Source organism: Leucoraja erinacea, chromosome 28 (assembly GCF_028641065.1).
Source record: "Leucoraja erinacea ecotype New England chromosome 28, Leri_hhj_1, whole genome shotgun sequence".
NCBI classification, from domain to species: Eukaryota; Metazoa; Chordata; class Chondrichthyes; order Rajiformes; family Rajidae; genus Leucoraja; species Leucoraja erinaceus.
In genome coordinates, this window is record NC_073404.1 from 12,571,243 (window position 1) to 12,592,822 (window position 21,580).

Sequence of the window (21,580 nt, forward strand, 5' to 3'; positions counted from 1 at the left end):
GATGTTGCATTCAATTCCCTCGTCCAAATCATTAATATATATTGTAAATAGCTGGGGTCCCTGCACCGAGCCTTGCGGTACCCCACTAGTCACTGCGTGCCATTGTGAAAAGGTCCCATTTATTCCTACTCTTTGCTTCCTGTCTGCCAGCCAGTTCTCTATCCACATCAATACTGAACCCCCAATACCATGTGCTTTAAGTTTGCAAACTAATCTCTTATGTGGGACCTTGTCGAAAGCCTTCTGAAAGTCCATACATGCTCACACACACGCCCAAACACACACGCACAGACACAAACACGTCCACACACACACACGCCCACACACACACGCCCACACACACACGCCAACACACACGCCAACAGGCACACACACGCATGCTGACACACACACACCGCCATACAAATACGCACACGCCCACACAAACACACACGCTCACACACCTGTTCAGACACACACGCCCACACAAACGTATACACACACATACATATACATACACACACACATACACACAGGGGGTGGGGGATCAGGAGATGAGGTGATCAGGCGAGGGGGGTGGGTGACGGTGGCAGATAAGGGGTGTGGTGGGGGGGGGGGGGGGGGGGGGGTAAAGTCCAGCCTTATCCCCCGCTCCTGGATCCCAAAAGAAATGACTGAAGTTACAAAGTGAAAGTTGTGGGACCGTGCCTGTGCTCAGCACCGCTTCATTCCCAGGCTCTCCCTGTCCCGCCTCATAACCCTTGGTTAGCTCCCAGTCTCCATCACACCGGGCAACCACACCCTGGGCAGAGCGGGAGATACGGAGGACACTCAGCAGGTCAGGCAGCGTTTACAGAGCAAGGACAGGGTCCCTCCCAACCTCGCTTCCTATCCTCCTGCTCCCCTCCCTACCCTTTCCCACCCTTCCCTCTCCCACCCCCTTCCCTCTCTTTCCTTCTGTCTCCCTCTCCCTCCCTGCCTCTCTACTTCCTTCCCCCTCCCTCCGTCTTCCATCAGCATAGACTCGATGGGCTGAAGGGCCTGTTTCCAGACTGTATCACTAAAGTCTAAAGCCTTAATGTCACTATGATATCTGCCTCCACCACCACCCCTGGCAGTGTGTTCCAAGCACCCACCACCCTCCAAGTGAATATACTTGCCCTGCAATCTTTTTTAAGCTTTGCCCCTCTAATGTTAAAGCCATGCCCTCTAGTCTCTTACATTTCCAGCCTGGGGAAAAGGTTCTAACAACTACCTGGTCTTTGTCTCTCGTAATGTTATAAACCTCTGTCAGAACCCCCATCAATCTCTAGCACCTCGGAGAAAACAATTTTCTTTAACGAAGTTTGTCCAGCTCTGCTTAGAGCTGGTACCCTCTAATACAGGCAGCATTCTGGTAAACCTTGTCAGCTCCCTCTTCAAAGCCTCCACATCCTTCCTGTAATGGGGCAACCAGAACTGCATACAATACTCCACATGCAGCCTCATTAAAGTCCTATACAGCTGTAACATGACTTCCTCACTCAATGGCCCGACCAATGAAGGCAAGCATACCGTACACCTTCTTTATCGCGATCTCCTGTGTTGCTACTTATAGGGATCTGTAGACTTGAACCTCGAGATCAATCCACCAATGGTGCTGTTAAAGATCTTGCAGTTAACTGGACACTTCCCCCTTACATTCGACACCCAAAGTGCAACATCGGACACTTGCTCGGATTAAACTTGTGTCATAAAAATGAACTACAGATGCTAGTTTATACCAAAGTTTAGACACAACAAGCTGGTGTAACTTAGTGGGTCAGGCAGCATCTCTGTGCCCACCACTTCTGTGGTGCCCACCCTGCCTCTGGTGGCCTGGACATGTCCTGTCAGCTGCACACTAACCGACCTCTGTTTATTTCAGGTATGTCACTGACGCCACAGTGGTGATGTTCATCACGTTCCTCATGTTTATAATGCCGTCTCAAAGGCCACGGCTCAAGGGCTGGGCCTGGAAGAGGACAGTGGAGGCTGAGCCAGGTAGGTGTCTGCCAGGTGTCTCTCTTCCCAGTGTTCAAGGGCCTATTGTCCATCCAGGGGCCCAGTGTTCTCAGGACACTGTCCAGAGGTCCACTATTCCCGGTTGTCCCATAGTGAGTTGTGGCTTCAGGTAGAGTGGCCTCACTCCGCCCGCTGACCTCCATCACAGAGTCATCGAGCTGTACAGAACGGAAACAGGCCCTTCAGCCCACATTGTCCATGCTGACCAAATTGGCATCCTGGACTGGGTCCATTGCCTTCATTTGGCCATAGCCCTCTCAATCCTTCCTATCCACATATTGAGGCAGTACAGTGGTGCAGCTGGTAGAGCCACTGCCTCACAGTGCCAGAGACCAGTGTTATGCGTAAGGAAATTGGGAATATCTGGGAAGAGGACATTTTACGGCTTTGGGTAGACACTTCTGTACCATGAGGGTAACGTCACTCAGACAAGAACCCTTGCTCACAATCCCAATCCCACCACCTCTGCCCTGCCACTAATACATTGGCCATGCTGTCCTTCCTTCCTACACAGGCATTGACTCCAGGGAGCGGAAGGATCACCGCTCTGGCCGACTGTTGGAATGGAAAGAGGTCCAGCGGAAGCTGCCCTGGAATGTGGTGCTGCTGCTGGGAGGAGGCTTTGCCCTGGCCAAAGGATGTGAGGTAACACTGACAACTAGACACTGCCGGTCCCAGCGATCACACACTCGCGCCCTCTCACCATCGGTTTCACAAGCTTCAGGAATTCAGAGGTCATTCCCTCTTCACCCATCTCCCTTTGGGCAGATGATATAAAAACTTGAAAGCACGTACCACCAGTTTTAGGAACAGCTTCTTCCCCAATGTTATCAGACTACTTTACAGACGTCTCATACGCTAAGGATATGTTCCCGATCTTCCAATCTACCTTGTTGCAGCCCTTGCATTTTTTTAATCTACACTTTCCCTGCCGCACTATAATTCTGCACTTTGTTTATTTCTCTCTTGCACAATCATTTCTACTTCCATCCCCACCCCTGGCAGTGTGATCCAGGCACCCACCACTGTGTAAAAAAATTGCCCTGAACATCTCCTTTAAACTTTGCCTCTCTCACCAATGCTCTTGAAATGGGTGGGGCAAAGTTCATGGGCAGATGGGGTGGGTCAAAGGTCAGGGTTGGAGACAGGATGGGGCAAAAATCAGGGGTGTAGAGGCCAGGTTGGGAGGGGTGGACGTGGCTGGGGATGGGAGCTCTGGCTCAGACAGACACAGGAGGGACACATGATGATTCAGCGCGATGATTGGTGGAGGGAGGGGGGTGGGACTGAGGATAGAGCGCAGTGATTGGAGGAGGGAGACGTCCTGGTGGAGCAAAGATCGTAGAGCGGAGCTTGCATAGGCCCGTTCGCGGGGCCGTTCATCGCCCGGTGTGGCTTAAAATCAGCCGCGGCATCTTCCATCGTCCCGCGGTCAAATTGCTACATCAAGGCAATCGAGGTTCCCGATGTTGAAGCCCCGCCAGGCGATGGAAGATCCCGCAGCTGATGTTAAACCGCGCTGGGCGATGAAAGGCCTCGCGAACAGGCCGAGTATAGCCCCACGATTCGGGGCGGACGAAGCTGCTGTTGCTGCAGTTCGGAGTAGGTCACCAACCAGGTCAGCTCCCGCTGTTATTGTCCACAGGGCCCACAGCCAAAGCCTTGCGCCCGTGCATGTGTGTGTGCGTGAGCGCACGCGCATGCGGGGATCAAGAAATTGTGACCGCCCCCCATGTTTTGATAGCAATTTTCGCCCCTGCTGGTCAGTGCAGACTCGGTGGCTGAAAAGCCTGTTCTGTACTGTATCTCTAAACTAAACTAAAAACTAAGTATGAACTGTATAAACATGTGACGTAGAAACATAGAAATTAGGTGCAGGAGTAGGCCATTCGGCCCTTCGAGCCTGCACCGCCATTCAATATGATCATGGCTGATCATCCAACTCAGTATCCCGTACCTGCCTTCTCTCCATACCCCCTGATCCCCTTAGCCACAAGGGCCACATCTAACTCCCTCTTAAATATAGCCAATGTACTGGCCTCAACTACCCTCTGTGGCAGAGAGTTCCAGAGATTCACCACTCTCTGTGTGAAAAAGTTCTTCTCATCTCGGTTTTAAAGGATTTCGGGGGCCGTTCCCCCTATCCTTAAGCTGTGACCCCTTGTCCTGGACTTCCCTAACATCGGGAACAATCTTCCTGCATCTAGCCTGTCCAACCCCTTAAGAATTTTGTAAGTTTCTATAAGATTCCCCACGATTCCTCTCAAAGCTCTTCTAAATTCTAGAGAGTATAAACCAAGTCTATCCGATCTTTCTTCATAAGACAGTCCTGACATCCCAGGAATCAGTCTGGTGAGCCGACTCGGCCCTGGCTCTATGGCAATAGTGTCCTTGCTCAGATGGCAATAATGTCCTTCCTCAGATTTGTGACAATAAAGTATCATTCATTGGGGTTGTGAGGGAAAGATAGATCAGCCACGATTGAATGGCAGAGTAGAGTTAGCCTATACTTCCCCTATAACAAGAGGATTTCAGTATAGGAGTAAAGAGGTTCTTCTGCAGTTGGAAAGGGCTCTGGTGAGATCACATCTAGAGTATTGTGTACAGTTTTGGTCTCCTAATTTGAGGAAGGACATCCTTGTGATTGAGGCAGTGCAGCGTAGGTTCACGAGATTGATCCCTGGGATGGCGGGACTGTCATATGAGGAAAGATTTCACTGCACATCTCGTATGTGTATGTGACAAATAAACTTGACTTGACTTGATTGAAAAGACTAGGCTTGTATTCACTGGAGTTTAGAAGGATGAGTGGGTATCTTATAGAAACATATAAAATTATAAAAGGACTGGACAAGCTGAATGCAGGAAAAATGTTCCCAATGTGGGGCGAGTCCAGAAGCAGGGGCCACAGTCTTAGAATAAAGGGGAGGTCATTTAAGACTGAGGTGAGAAAAAAACTTTTTCACCCAGAGAGTTGTGAATTGATGGAATTCCCTGCCACAGAGGGCAGTGGAGGCCAAGTCACTGGATGGATTTAAGAGAGAGTTAGATAGAGCTCTAGGGGCTAGTGGAGTCAAGGGATATGAGGAGAAGGCAGGCACGGGTTATTGATAGGGCACGATCAGCCATGATCACAATGAATGGCAGTGCTGGCTCGAAGGGCCGAATGGCCTCCTCCTGCACCTATTTTCTATATTTCTATGTATCTAACTACGAATGGCCTATAATTCCCCTACAACTTATGAACTGCCAACTGACTGAATCCCTGCCACTTCCTCCCCAGGCATCGGGCTTGTCCTTGTGGCTGGGCAGACAGCTGCTGCCGTTGAAGAACCTGCCGCCGTGGGTCATCGTTGCCCTGCTCTGCATGCTCATTGCCAGCTTTACCGAGTGCTCCAGTAACGTGGCCACTGCCAGCCTCTTCCTGCCCATCCTGGCCTCCATGGTACGTTGCACCTCCCCCTCCACCACAGGCAGTCGTTCCCGACACGAGAGGTGCGACGGGAAGGTGGCGATCAGTTCCTCACGCTCACCTTGGGCAGGGTGCTCAGGTGAAGTTTATTATCACTTGTATAATTACAGTGAGCAGACATGAGGAACCGCAGGTGCTGGAGTCTACAGCAAAACACAAAGTGCTGAGGAACTCAGAGGGTCAGGCACCATCTGTGGAGCGAACGACAAGCAGATGTTACAGTTCGGGACCCTTCTTCAAATTCAGACTCAGACTTCTTCATCTGAAGAATGGTCCCGACCCAAAACATCTTCTGTGCATTCCCACCACAGATGCTGCCTGATCCGCTGAGTTTCTACAGTTTGCAGAAGCAAAGAACTGCAGATGCTGGTTTATACCAAAGATAGACACAAAGTGCTGGAGGAACCTAGTGGATCGGGCAGCATCTCTGGAGAACACGCCGACCATTGATCACCATTTTACACTAGTTCTATCCAACTTTTACATCCACTCTCTACACACCTGGGACAATTTACAGAGGACATTAAACCTATAAACCTGCATGTCTTTGGAATGTGGGAGGTAACCGGAGCACCCGGATAAAACCCACGCCGTCATAGGTAAAACATGCACATTGCACACAGACAGCACCCAAGGTCAGGATAAAACCCAGTTCTCTGGGACTGTGAGGTAGCATCTCTACCTGCTGCACCTCTGTGCTAGAGGTTGGGAATTCTGTGCTTAACTTAACCTAACCCCGTGGTATATACTTGGCAGGTCGGGCAGCATCTGTGAAGGGAGAAGTGGTAAGTGATTTGTGTCTCTCATCCCCGGATCCTGTATCTTGTAGATAATGGAAGGGCTTTGAGAATGTAGGCAACATTCTCAAAGCCCTTCCATTATCTACAAGATACAGGATCCGGGGGTGAGAGCCACGAATCACTTACCACTTCTCCCATCACAGATGCTGCCCGACCTGCCAAGTAAATACCACGGCTCGTCCCATTTACCCATATTTGGCTTATCTATATTACTAAAAGTCTGATCTTGACTGCTTTTGGCCCACTGTGCTGAGATTTCCGAGAGAACGCTGCCACCTACGGCCGTCATTTTTGGCCACCTCACTTAGAACCCCCCTTCGCCTTCCGGAACCGGAGGATGTTTCACATCGATGAAAAATCAGAGAGATATTAATGTTTTTTTAAATTTGCCATTCTCTCTGCTGCCCCCGCTGGCGGCATGGGGGAGGGACTATAAAACCCAGAAGTGTAGTTCCTCACTCAGTCTCTGCCAGACCCAGGAAGCGAGAGGGTCACGGCTCTCTGAGCTGCGAATAACACTGAACGCACGTCTACACTCCACGGTGAGTCCCCTCGATGTGGCTGTAAAGTGGCTGCTGCCCAATTGTTTGCCTCGCCTTTTTAACAAGTTTGTGTTCACAAAATGAATTTTGGTTGTCAGGTGGCTGCAGCCCAGTTGTTTGCTTCGCCTTTTTTTTAACAAGTTTGTATTCATAAAATTAATTTTGGTTGTCAGGTGGCTATGAAAAAGTTACTTTTATAACTACTAAACAGGTTCGCTTCTTAATAAACAGACACCACACAAACTGTTTGGTAGACCAGTTCAAAACTTTACTTATTATCAGCCGATGGAAGGGAGGGAGAACTCCAGTCAAGTGAGCAATTACAGACACTTCACCGTCCTCATCCACCTCTCTGAACAACAGAATTACATCGCATTATATAGTGTTTCTTTGTCACCTTAGCACATTCCACAGACATTAGTCATGGTCAGAGGTACAGGAAAAGGCATCACATCAAAGGCATTTTGTCACAATCCCTTAGATCAGTCTAGCTTCTCCTCTCTCGTCACCTCCTCCCTCATAAACAGGACACTTGGTTTACGACATCTTACTTCAAAGAGATGACTCTAGCTCCTTCTCTGCTTGTCACTTGGGAGACAATGTTATAGTATTTATTATCTCACACACCGCAACCTGAGGCAAGCCTAATTTGAGACTAAATATAAGCTGTAAGCTAGCCCAGAAGCCAATTTAATATCTTCTTATATTTTTAACTAAAATTCGGCTTCATCAGCTACAGCTCAATTGTTTGCCTCGCCTTTTTTAAAAAGTTTGTGTTCACAAAATGAATTTTGGTTGTCAGGTGGCTGCAGTCCAATTGTTTACCTTGGCTTGGCTTTTAAAATCGTTGCCACAGTTGGATGCCAGCCCAAGAATTCATTCAGCCCACAATGTCTATACTAGCCCTCTGGAAACCAGTACCTTTGGCCCGCAACACCCATACTAGCGCAACAGACAGCTCCCCCACTGGCGTGCAATATTGGAATTGGTGGAGAGGTGGAATATTGCGTTGGTGACCAGCCTCCCGTGTGATGCTGGGACCCAACGGGTCCAACTTAGTCTAGTATCCTTCTAAACCTTTCCTATCCATATACCTGTCCAATTGTCTTTTAAATTATGTTCTTCGATCTATCTCCTCTGGCAACTCATTACATTTCCCCACCACTCTCAGTGAAAAAATTATCCTGCTTGTCACCTGGAACATTGGAGGGGGGACCTGATAATTATGAGGTGTAGATAGGGTAGACAATCAGAACCTTTATCCCAGTATGGAAATGTCAAGGACTAAAGGCAACAACATTAAGGTGAGAGGGGTAAAGTTTAAATGAGATGCGCGGGCAGGTTTTTTATCCTAAGGGTGATGTGTGCCTGGAACGCGCTGCCAGGGGAGGTAGTGGAGGCAGATACGATTGTGGGGTTTAAGAACTAAGACACAAAATGCTGGAATATCTCAGCGGGACAGGCAGCATCTCTTGAGTGAAGGAATGGTGACATCTCGAGTCGAGACTCTTCTTCAGACTTGGATAGGCACATGGTATGCTGGGAATGGAGGGATAGGGAGGCAAGGCAGAGATTAGTTTAACTTGACATCATGTTCGCCGAAGGGCCTGTTCCTGTGCTGTACTGTTCTATGTTCTAAGCTGTGCTCCCCCTGGCAGGCCGTCTTGATCAAGTTGAACCCTCTCTACGTCATGATCCCAGGTACTCTCTGCACCTCCTTCGCCTTCATGTTGCCAGTGGCCACTCCGCCAAACGCCATCGTCTTCTCCTACGGCCACCTCCGGGTGACCGACATGGTGAGCGTGGGGGAGGGGGGGGGGGGTGGTGGGTGGTGCGGGGGGAGGGGGGAGGTGGGAGGGAGAAGGGTGGTGGGAGGGGGATGGGGAGGGGCAGTTGGAGGGGAGGAGTGGGAGAGACAGTCGGAGTGGGGGGGGGGGGCGCTGCTGGGGCAGTGAGAAATGGGGGGCAATGGGGGGGAGAGATGGTGCGAGGGCAAGGGCAGTGGGTGGGGAATGAATGGTGGTAGCAGGAGGGCAGTCAGTGGAAATGTGGTGGGAGGAGAAGGGGCTGTTGGAGGAGTGGGGTGTTGGGAGTGGGAGGAGCGGTGAGAGAGTGTGGTGTGGTAGGAGGGGAAGGGGGTAGTGGGTTGGCAGGATACCCCTCCTTACACTCCTTAGAACATGATGAGTTAGAACCTCAAACATCACAGGGAGAAGGTGGGAAAATGGGGTTGAGAGGGAGAAATAGATCAGCCATGATCGAATAGTGGAGCAGACTCGATGGGACAAATGGCTTAATTCTAACTATGTTATAGTCCAACATAGGACTTCACAGCATCAGAGACCTGTGTTTGTTCATGAACTGTCCGCGTGGAGTTTGCATGTTCTGCCTGAGACCATGTGGGTTCCCTTTGGGTGTTTCCCCCACCATTTCAAGGGGCAGCACAGGATGGGCAATAAACGCTGGTCCAGATCCCAATAACCAATAGAATAAATGAGGTTCATTTCACCTCATCCCCCAACAGTCCCTCCTCCTCCTTTTCACCCTCCCTCTTCAATCCCTAGAGAGGGAGGGGGGTAGAGAGGGAGGGGGGTAGAGAGGGAGGGGGGTAGAGATGGAAGGGGGGTAGAGATGGAAGGGGGGTAGAGGGAGGGGATAAAGTGGGAGAGGGAGAGGGAGGGTAGAGGGAGAGGGAGGGTAGAGCGAGAGGGAGGGTAGAGGGAGGGGGTGGGGTAGAGGGAGGCGGAGAGGGCAAAGAGGAATGGGGTTAGAGGGAGGGAGGGAGGGGGTAAGAGGGAACAGGAGGGGATAGAGTGGGGGGGAGGGAGGGTTGAGAAGGAGAGGGAGGGGCGTGGGGAGGGAGTGGGGTAGAGAGGGAGGGGGTATAGAGGGAGGGGGTAAAGAGGGAGAGAGTGAGAGTAGATAGCGAGCGGCATCTCCATCTCCCTCCTCCACCGCTCCCCATCTCCCTCCTCCACACTCTACCCCCATCTCCCTCTACCACCCCACTCCCCACCCTATCTCCCTCCTCATTTCCCTCATCATCCTCCCATTCCCTGCCCCAGGACCTACCCAAGTCGTAGAGCAGCGCCAGGGCCTGGAAGTCGGTCTGGTTCTTGTACTCAGCCCGGCCCTGGCTGTGGACTCCAGCCGTCAGCTCGGCCGCCATCTGGGTTATAGTGCGACTTCATCTCCGGGCTCGTCCCTGACCACAGACCCAGGCTCGTCCTTGGTTCCAGTGGCGGCTTTATTTTCGGCCCCGGTCACGGCTTTATTTTCAGCCCCAGGCTCGGCGCTCCAGCACCACCCTCCCCACCGGGCATCGGGCACTGGCAACCACCACCACACAATCACTGAAATGTCCTCTCGGTGTGTCCCGTCCTGCCTTACAAGCGCATTGTGACGTTACTCGGGGTTTTTTTTCCAAAATGGGTGAGTTTTCAGACTGTTTTTAAAACTTTAAATATGTGCTGGCAGCTCATTCACTCATGGCTGGCGGGCTGGCAGTTGACTCAAGGCTATTCCTTGAAATGCCACTTCAGGCAGGGTGCAAGGCCACCAAACTCAAGTGCAGTTTCATGCCACTTCAGGCAGGGTGCAAGGCCACCAAACTCAAGTGCAGTTTCATGCCACTTCAGGCAGGGTGCAAGGCCACCAAACTCAAGTGCAGTTTCATGCCACTTCAGGCAGGGTGCAAGGCCACCAAACTCAAGTGCAGTTTCATGCCACTTCAAACAGGTGCAAAGCCACCAGATTCAAGACCGCTTTTCAAAAAGGCAACACCTGCTTTTCAATAAGTCACCACCTGCGTTTCAATAAGGCAAAAAACAGCTTTTGCATTTTCAAACCAAAAACAGCTTTTGCATTTTCAAACCAAAAAACACAATTGCATTTTCAAACTACATTTTCAAATCACATTATGGTACTGACAGGTCAGTAAAACCACTCACAGTTTAGTAGACGTGTGTGGACTTGTGGGTGGAGCACCAAGACAAATTCCTTGTATGTGAATACTTGGCCAATAAAGTTATTTACTTACTTCCATATTATTCACAGCTCAGACAGAGAGCTGTGACCTCTCCCTCCCCCATCTTGCAGAGAACTGAGGCACGTCCACACTTCCGGGTTTTATAGTCCCTCCCCTCTCCCACCAGAAGGGGCATGGCCTTCATGGCATTGACAGGAGAGAGAATCTCACCATTTTTTAAACATTAAAAAGTCTTTTATTTTTCATCGATGGGAAAAATCCTCTTGTCCTGCGCAGCTCTGAGTAAGATGGCCAAAAATCACAGCTGTAAATGGTAGCGTTTTTTCTAAAATCAATATGCAGTGCAAACAGGAAGTGGTCGAGATCAGAGTTTTAATTATATAAACAATACAAAACAATATCAAATAAACCCACCACCATAATATAAAATTACCCAATTATCTAAAACAAATATTCTTAAATGTCACATTCCTAAACAAATGTATTACAATCCATGTAAAGGATATATTCCACCTCCCTGCGGTCCAGGAAATCCCCCAGGGTACCCGTGGACAGCGCACATTCCCTTTCTAATACCACCCGGGCGCGGACATAAACCTGGAAAAAGGGCACGCAGCCGGGCTCAGGCAGAGCTCTCTTCTGCCTGAAGCCATGACTCGCTGATGGCCAGCTTGGCCAGGCCTAGGAGCAACCCAACCAGGATATCTTTAGCCCTAGGGAGGGCAGATGTTAACGAGTATTTACCTTTGTTCAGGTCAAGGCGGGGTTTGTTCTCAACCTGGTCAGTGTGGTGTCGGTCACCGTGGCCATCAACACCTGGGGCCGTCTCATGTTCCATCTCGACACATTCCCTGCTTGGGCCAACGTCACTAACTTCGCGTGACCGGCAGCAGGGAGACGGCTGCCGTGGACGTCACTACCCGCCAGTTGCTTCCGACAGTCTGGTTAATGGCGGGAGGCCCGGGGACAAGGCTACGTGGAGCGTGTGGATGGTGGTTGGTGTGGGGTGTCTCGACTCACTGTCAGTGCTTGAATTTACATGAATAAAACAAAGTTAGTGCACCCGGGCATGTCTGTCAGCCTGCAATCCTCTCGCTGCATTTCACACAGCCGTGATTCATTGAATGATACAGCATAGAGGCAGGCCCTTCAGCCTACCCAGCCCCTGCTGACCATCGATCATCCATTTAGTTAAACCACTTGTGCCTCCATGTACTCACACAATTTATAGAGGGCCAATTAACATACATACCCACACGTCTTTGGAATGTGGGAAGAAACCTGAGCACCCGGACGAAACCCATGCAGTGTGCCTCACAGCACCAGTGACTCTGGTTCGATTCTGACCTCATAAACTGTCTGTGTGGAGTTTGCATGTTCTCCCTGTGACCCTCTGTATTTCCCCCGGGTGCTCCAATTTCTTCCCACATCCCAAAGACTTGCGGACTTATAGGTTAATTGGCCCTCTGTAAATCGTGTAGGGAGCGGAGGCAAAGGTTTGTAGCTTAATTGTCCTCTTTAAATTGTCCCTCGTGTGTAGGGAGTGGATGGGAAAGTGGGTTCACACAGGAGTAGTGTGAATGGGATGATCGATGGTCGGTGGGTTAGCTGTCGGCTGTGGATAGCCCTTAGTGTGGGTGATGGATGGAATTTGGCAGGAGATTGAATGATTGAATGAAATGTTACCATCATGTGACAGGTCAGTGAAATTCTTTGTTTTGCAAAGCATGCACAAAGTATGCAAAGAGTCGACAGTTACAATGAGATGATGGGAATGTGGGGAGAATTTTTTTAAACGGTATGAATTAGGATTGGTGAATGGTTTTAGTTTTAGAGACACAGCGCGGAAACATGCCCACCGAGTCCGCACCGACTAGCGATTCCTGCACACTAACATTATCCTACACACACCAGGGGCAATTTACATTTGTACCAGGCCAATTAACCTCCAAACCTGTACCTCTTTGGAGCGTGGGAGGAAACCGAAAAATTCGGAGAAAACCCACACGATCACAGGGAGAAGTGTATTGGCAGCACGCGTGGCCAGGATTGGACCTGGGTGTCCTACGGTGTACGGCAGCAACTCTACCCCCAGCCGCCCCCAGAGTGATCGATGGGCAGCGTGGGCTGACCAGCCTGAATCCGTGCTGTCGCTCTGCCAGTGGTTCTTTATGTGTACAGTCAGTCCCCCAAAGCCCATTGCTGCTCGTTTACCCTGCGCTCAGCCCCCCCTGAGGGGGAAGTGCAGTCAATCTCTGGGGGGTTGTTGGCGAACTCTCCCATCCTCATCCGTCACTGTGCTGAAGGGTAGAGACTGAGCTCCCCCAGGTCGAGCGCTTGTCACACGCACAAGACCAATCCTCAGACAGACGTTGTCTGCAGCAGGTCTGAAAACAAGCCAAGGGTTGTTTACCAAGTGTCCAGGTCTGCTATAATTAATTGAAGGATACCACATGGAAACAGGATCACGGACAATAGACAGTAGATGCAGGAGTAGGCCATTTGGACCTTCGAGCCAGCACTGCCATTCACTGTGATCATGGCTGATTATCCACAATCAGTACGCCGTACCTCATATCCCTTTACTCTGCTTTCTTTAAGAGCTCTATCTAACTCTTTTGAAAGCATCCAGAGAATCGGCCTCCACTGCCTTCCGAGGCAGAGAATTCCACAGATTTACAACTCTGGGTGAAAATTTATTTCATCATCTCCGTTCTAAATGGCCTAACCCTTATTCTTAAACTGGTGCCGCTGGTTCTGGGTTCACCCAACATCGTGAACATGTTTCCTGCCTCTAGCGTGTCCAATCCCTTAATAATCTTCTATGTTTCCATGACATCGCCTCTCATCCGTCTAAATTCCAGTGTAAAGCTCAGTCGCTCCACTCTTTCAACATATGACAGTCCCACTATCCTGGGCATTAACCTTGTGAACCTACACTGCACTCTCTCAATGGCAAGAATGTCTTTCCTCAAATTTGGAGGCCAAAACTGCACACAATACTCCAGCTGTGGTCTCACCAGGGCCCTGTACGACTGCAGCAGGACCTCTTTGCTCCTATACTCAACTCCTCCTGTTCTGAAGGCCAACATGACATGAGACGCACTAATGCTCCTCCACCAGGCCAAGGCACCGGCCCTTAGGGAAGCCTGTCAAAGCGGTTTGCGTGTGAGTAACTGCAGTGCCTGCTGTAGCCCGTGCACACTGCAGCTGCTGCACCCAGTGGAGGGAATGGGGCAACTCACAAACCATTGGAGGAACTCTGTCTCCACAAGATGGCACTGTGGCACGGCTGGTAGACTTGTTCCCTCACAGCGCCTGGTACACCGGTTCGATCCTGACCCCGGGCACTGACTGTGTGGAGTTGTCACTTCCTCCCTGTGACTGCATGGATTTCCTCCCACATCCCAAAGAGGTGCGGGTTGTTCTCCATAAATTGCTCCTTGTTATCAGGAATGGATGCACAAAATGGGATAACATAGAGCTGCGAATGATGGTTAGTATGGACTTGTGGGCTGAAGGGTCTGTTTCCAATTGGAGAATTGGGACCATTCATCAATGTGAAGAAGAGTCCCCACCTGAAACATTATCTACTTCCATCCACAGATGCTGTCTGGCCTGCGGAGTTCCTCCAGCACTTTGTGTTTTGCTCAAGATTCCATCTTGTGCAGTTCCTTGTGTCTCCACTATGGGAGTTGGTTTATGTTGGATTAAGTTGTACTGAGTGTGTAGGAAGCAACTGCAGATGCTGGTTTAAACCAAGATAGACACTAAAAGCTGAAGTAACTCAGTGGGACAGACAGCATCTCTGGAGAGATGGAATTCCCGTCTGACCTGCTGAGTTACTACAACTTTTTATATCTATCTTAAGTTGGAATGAATTGAGTTGCCCTGGGTTGAGTGGAATGGATTGGATTATGAGGTTAGGTTTAATTGGGATGGATGTTCATAAGATCATAAGTGATATGAGTTGAACTAGGCCATTCATGGCTGATCTATCACTCCCTCCAAACCCCATTCTCCTGCGTTATCCCCATAACACCTGACACACGTACTAATCAAGGTGTTTAAATGGGTTGGGTTGGTTGAGTTGGGTCATGTTTGGGTTGCGTTGGTTGCATGGTGGTGATTAGGTTAGGGTTGAGTGATGGTTTGTGGGGGTTGGTTTGTATTGAGGCTGGGTTGTGGTTAGGGTTGTGTTGGGGCTGGATTGGGATTGTGTTGGGGCTGGGTTGTGGTTAGGGTGCGGTTGGGTTGTGTTAGGGTTGTCCCTGGGTTGTGGTTGTGTTGATGCTGGAATGGGGTTGTGTTGGGGCTGTGTTGGTTGGGTTGTGGTTGTGTTGTGGGGCTGGGTTTGGGTTGGTTTGGGGATGTGTTTGCAGTTGGTTTCGGTTTGTGTTGGGGCTGTGTTGTGTGTGGGGTGGGATGTGTTGGGGTTGGTGCTGGTTTGGGTTGGGGATGTTTTGGGGTTGTAGTTGGGTTGGGCGGTGTTGGATTGGGTGGGGCTCGGATTGGGATAGGTTTGGGGCTGGTTTTCGGTTGGTGTGGGTAGGGTTGGGTTTCAGTGGAGTTTGGTTGGGTTAGGCTTCCGTGTTGGATTAGTTGGGGCTTGGATTGTGAAAGGGTTGGTTGGGTTGCAGTTGGGTTGTGGTTGGGGTTGGGTTGTTGTTAGGGTCGGGATGGGTTGTATTGGGGTTAGGGTTGGGGCTGGGTCAAGGTTGGTGTGAGTGGAGTTGGGTTTCAGTGGGGTTAGGTTGTGTTGGATTGGACTGGGGTTGAGGGTTGGTTGGGATGACAACGGTGTGGTTGGGTTGGGATGAGTTTGGATTGGAGGATTGAGGTGGGGTTGTGGTTAGTGTTAGGTTGGGATGAGTTTGTAGTGGGGATGATTTGGAGTTGGGTTTCAGTTGTTAGGGTTGGTTATGGTTGGGATGGGTTGGCGGGACGTCTATGTTTGATTTGGGGTTGGGAGTGGATTGGGGTTGGGTTGTGTTGGTTGCGTTGGGTTTTTTGGTGTTGGGTTACGTTGGGTGGGGTTGTCTTACATTCATCAGCCCCAAAGCCCAGATCAGCATGTAATCTGCTGGTTTCCCAAACACCAATGAAAATCAAAGGCTGAGAGAGAAAGTTGCAGGGTCCACCACTAAGCAAATCCAACTTCATTAACACTGCAACCAAAAAAGCATCTGCTTCATCAGAAAGCTAAGGTAATTCAACATGTCTCCAATGACCTTCACCAATTTAGGCCACAAAATTGTGCAGCTGGTAGAGCTGCTGTCTCACAGCGCTAGAGACCCTGGTTCAATTCTGCTGTCGGGTGTTGACTGTGTGGAATTTGCCCTTCTCCCTGTGACCGCATGGGTTTCCTCCTGGTGCTGTGCTTAACTCTCATGTCCCAAAGACATTCGGGTTTTTGGTCAATTGGCCTCTGGAAATTGCCCCTAGTGCGTAGGGAGTGGATAAGGATGTGAGATAACATAGAACCAGTATGAATAGGTGATCGATGTTCGGCGTGGGCTCAGTGGACCAATGGGCTTGTTTCCATGATGTGTTACTGAAATTAAAAAGCAAAATTCTATTTCTACAGATGCCCAATAGAAAGCATTCTATCAGAATGCATCACTGCCCAAGAATGCAAGAAATGTGTAGAGTTGTAGAGGTGGCAGAATCCATTACACAAACCAGCCTCTTCCACCATCGATTCTGTCTACATTGCCTCAGGAAAGCAGCCAACTAAATCAAGGCATTGACACCCTGGTCATTTACTATTCTTCCCTCTTCCATCAGGCAGAAGATGCGAACAGGGCCGGCCTTTAGCCAATTGGACCAATTGCTCCCAATGGGTCGCGCGCTGGGCTGCAGGGTAACACACTCTATCCCCTCAGCAGCGACCCCGACAGGTGAAATTCCTCACAACAACACATCCCCGCGATTAACTCTCCATACTGTCATCCACACCAGTGATGGAAATGGGGGGGGGGGGGGGGGGGGGGGGGGGGGGGGGTGCAGGGGATAGCGTTCCCCTACTTTTCAGTTTCCAGCTCGGGTTTAAAGGGTACTGCAGAAAGATTGGAGTCGTTTATCACTTGGTTCAACTGAGACGAAAACGATTTGTTAACTGCCACTGTTAGCACTTGTTAACAGCCAGTAGTTAATCCTTCGCCCCATAGATGCTGCTGCACTCGCTGAGTTTCTCCAGCATTTTTGTGTACCTTCGATTTTCCAGCATCTGCAGTTCCTTCTTAAACACGTAATTATACAATGTGTCACCAATACATCGATCTGCATCCAATATAATTGTGTTTTGACCAAGTATTAATGACACAGCATTCCTTTGAATAAAATTCACGGCAGAATTTCTTGAAAGTTACTGTCTGTCATTAAGGGCTCCGGACCGCGAGCACGGGCTTCTTCTGCGCAGGCACAGTCATTCACCCACGTTATTTTAAGTAGGAACTGCAAATGCTGGAACAATCGAATGTAGACAAAAATGCTGGAGAAATTCAGCGGGTGAGGCAGCATCTCACTCGCTGAGTTTCTCCAGCATTTTTGTCCTTCACGTTATTTAGTAATTTGTACCCGTCATTTAGGGATATTATATGAATTTTTTTTAAAGTTTATGTATTGTTTTCTCTCTCTCCTTCAAGGTTAGTTCTTCTGTTTGCCTTTATTTGATTCAGTTTTATTTAGAGTTACTTATCACGTTGTCGTAGCTTTTCAACGTATCGCATTTTAAAAATTCATATAAATTCATAGCGTTGCCCAGCACTAAATCCCTTCAGCTGTAAATACAACTGAAGCTACGGGTAGATTAGTAGACCTTGAAGAGGCATTGACACTTTGTTTTTATGTAGAGGGGTAATAGAGAAGGGCTCCGGGCCGCGAGCTCACTGACTGAATGATACAGACATCCCGACTGAAAATCACACCCTTCCGATCATTTATTTTAGGTTAAGCCTTTCTAGAAAACGTACTACTTTTTGCATGGCCCATTTTCAAAATATAGAATGTTGAATTTGCCGTTTGTTTGGTACAAGGAGACTGTAAAAAAAAAAAAAAATGAAATGATTCAATTAATATCTATTTTTTTTACACACTGTAACTTTCCACATTTCTATTTTTGGGTGTGTATGTGGCAATTATGGCTCATGGAATTTTCTCCCACACTACTAGTTATATTCGTAACAACATATTTAAATATGTGAAATCTTCAAACTTTCCCAACCTCTTAAAAAATACATGAAGAAGGGACCGACCCTAAACGTCGCCAAGCCATTCCCTCCATACATAGACATAAAATGCTGGGGTAACTCAGCAAGTCAGGCAGCATCTCTGGAGAGAAGGAATAGGTGACGTTTTGTGTCGAGACCCTTCTTCGGACCCTCCATAGATCCAGTCTGACCTGCTGAGTTCTTCAGCACTTTATGCTTTGCTCTTAAAATAAATATGTGGTCCGTTGAAGAAACAACACGATAGATCACTCTGGAAGTTCAGATTCAGATTCAATTTTAATTGTCATTGTCAGTGTACAGTACAGAGACAACGAAGTGCAAGTTTTGCTGTACACTTCAACCTGTATAACACATCATAATACACCTTGAGTGAATTAGTGGGGTTAGATTATTTTTTTTAATCTGTTGTCTAAAATTAATTTATACCCATCCTATGTACCTTATATTAGATTTAAATCGGAATTCCGATTTTTTCGTTTTCTTACGTCAATTTTTTGTGCCCGATTATTTGGTGGCCAATCAACCGCAGTCTCTAAGGGGGTTGCGTCCAATCGCCGACCAGCTTCCCTTAAAATTCCTGTCCAATCAACAAATCGGTCTCCTCCCGTCCAATCAGCCGCTGTCTCCAATGGCATAGTGTCAAATCACATAATGCGCTGGTCACTCAGCGGCCAATCAGACACCGTTCCCGAGGGGCATTGTGACCAATCACCGACCAGCTTCCTTTAAAATCCCAGACCAATCAACAAATCGGTCTCCTCCCATCCAATCAGGCTGGGAACCTGGGGCTCACCAAAATTATTCCCAATTGGGCTCCGCACCTCCTAAGTCCGGCCCTGGATGCGAAAGCTTTAAAGCACGCACCACCCCATGTGGGAGCAGCTTATTCCCTGTCGTTAGCAGACCTCATATACTTGAGATGAATTCCTGATCTACCAATACACTTCATTATAACGTGACTCTCATGACTCTTGATTAAATTTACGCTTGCGCAATAGCACTTCCATTTCCAACTTAGTCACATCTGACCTCCGCGGGACGGAATCCTTTACGTAAGTCGGGGAGCATTTGTATATCACTGGCCCTTTCATCGTCACTGGGTCTGTCCTGAAACTGCCTCTCCCACGTCACTCCGTGATCTGCTTCATCGCACATATTACAGGAAGGTTACTCTCCATCCCCCGCCTCAGGGGCAATTGGGGATGGATGCCAATTGCTGGCTTTGCCTCCCACACCCGCTTGTGGTGAGGCAATTTATAAGAAGTCACACACACAGACAGCAGTGGAGTGGGTGCAGCCCGTGCAGGTAACAGGCTTGAAGCACCAGGTGTCAGTGTGAGGAACAGCAATCCACAGGTAACCCACAGGCGCGCTGACAGAGTCGGGCGGAGGTTATTGCAGCCTGTCATTACTGAGGCTGAGCCACCGCAGACTCAACTACCCTGAACCAGGGAGTGGATTGGTGCTTAATTATATACACACTCTCAGAGACACGCGTCCGCACACACACACCATCACCAGCAATCACTCGAAGTCCAGTGTGATTGTCCTGTCTGTGGGTCTTGAGCCGGCTGCAGAGGCCGATCGTGGAGCCACCAGACTTTATTGCAGGGTGTATCCCTCCCCAGGTGCTGCCTGTGGGTGACATTGTTTACAGAGGGGAGACTGGTACACGGGACAGAGACAGCCGGGTACAAGGCACGGTTCACACCACGGTTGGCAGTCTCTCCCTGTTGCAGCTTCTACACACCAGGGCAGGGAGCTTCAAGAGAATGAACGAGCACGGGTTGTCTACTCCCACCTCCCCTGCCTTTCAATAACATCACAGCTGATCTTTTGCCTCGGTACCCCGCCTCCCTTTGAACACCCCTGCGTGGAGTACACGCAGCCACTCAGCCTCTTGGGTGGAGAATTTTGAAAGATTCAAAACCCTTTGGATAAAGAGATTTCTCCTCATCTCGGTTCTGTGGTTGATGCCTTATTCTGTTGGCCCTGGTTCGAGAGATCCTCAACAGGGAAACCATCTCCCTCAATTGTCCCATCAAACCCAGAGGGACTTTGTACCGGCCATTGCCATTAGGAGTTGGAAACAAGCACAGAGTTGGCGTGTCTGGTGGATGTAGAGTCACAGAATCATACGGTGTGGAAACAGGCCATTCAGCCCATGCTGACACCCATCTGTATTAATCTCATCCTCCAGCACCTGACATCCATTTCCAAGCCTGGGCGACTCAAGTATTCACCCACACACTTCAACGTTTTCAATACTCTGCATCCAAGTATGTCCCAGATACCCATCACTCTCTGGGTAAAGGGGGTCACTATCATCTCCCCTTTAACCAACCCCCTCCCTACCTCCCTCCCTCTCCACACTCCCGTTTCTCCAACCACTCCTGACAGTTAATATCCTCTAACGCAGGCAGCATTCTGGTAAACATCTGCAGCACCTTCTTTAAATTCTCCACGTCCTTCCAGTAATGAGTGGCCAGTTCGGCACACAATACTCCAATGTGGACGAACCAACGTTTTATAAAGCTGCAGATAATTGACAGGTTATCCACAACAGGCCGAGGATATTATTACTGAGGCACCGCTGACTCGCCACTCTAGAGATAAATGTGTTCTATTTCTCACTATATCATCGTCTATATCTCTCGTTTCCCTTTCCCCTGACACTCAGTCTTGACCCGAAACGTCACATCTTCCTTCTCTCCAGACAGCTTTCTGTGCCTCTCTTCGGTTTAAACCAGCAACTGCAGTTCTTTCCTACACATACTAGTTTCATATGGGGATCTGATATGCGGAAAAGTTTCCTACAGTTCACCCTGTCAACCCCCTCTTCATTTTAGACAACTTACTCATAACCCATCTTAACCTTTGCCCCAGGGAGTTCAGACCCAGTCTCTCCTGCCTCCCCTCATTACTGATCTCCTGTGTTCCAAGCAACGTGTCCGCGAATCTTCCCTGCACCCTCTACAGCACAACCTTCGCCTTCTTGGCTTGCACAGACCGGAACCACACATATTTCACCAGCTGGGGCCAGTCCAAGGGTTTACAAAGTTGGAATACAACCGCCTTGCATTAGTTTAGTAGTATATTCCCAGCTGCGTCTGTATAATGGGTTTAAATGTCATTTAACGTGGCCTTTCAGGGGAGGAGAGGAGAGGTAAACGGGGATTAAAGAGGAGGGTGGAGAAGGAGAAGGGTTGGAGAAGGGGTGGGGAATGGGGAATAGGAGAGGGAGAGGAGGCAGATGAGGAGAGGGAGGGAGGAAGAAGAGGCGGGAGGGGAGGAGGGAGTAAGATGAGGGGCAGATGGCTGGGAGTCGGGTTGGAGAGGCGGGGTTCGGGCTGTCGAGGGATATCCCGCCCACGGCCGGTTCATTTCAGCGGTGTCTCGGCACGGAGTGGGTTGCTCGGTCGGCGAGGAGCGGGGCTGAGGCGGTGGGAGAGGGGCTGAGCCGCGGGAGGTGGGGGTGGGCTGGGGCGAGAGGGGTGAGCCGGAGGGAGCGACTGTTACCGGGG

General features: G+C 49.6%; 1 protein-coding gene across 2 annotated transcripts in view; it reads left to right on the forward strand.

Moving 5' to 3' along the window:
* The window catches only part of LOC129710610 (Na(+)/citrate cotransporter-like), a 43,612-nt gene extending 28,751 nt beyond the window's left edge, over positions 1–14,861 (forward strand). For both annotated transcript variants that reach the window (XM_055657744.1, XM_055657745.1), the window contains exons 8-12: positions 1,886–2,001; positions 2,537–2,667; positions 5,306–5,467; positions 8,495–8,632; positions 11,579–14,861. In XM_055657744.1, coding sequence (XP_055513719.1) covers positions 1,886–2,001; positions 2,537–2,667; positions 5,306–5,467; positions 8,495–8,632; positions 11,579–11,707 — 676 coding nt within the window. In that variant the 3' untranslated portion in view covers positions 11,708–14,861. The remainder of the gene's footprint in view (positions 1–1,885; positions 2,002–2,536; positions 2,668–5,305; positions 5,468–8,494; positions 8,633–11,578) is intronic.
* The last annotated feature ends 6,719 nt before the right edge of the window (positions 14,862–21,580 follow it).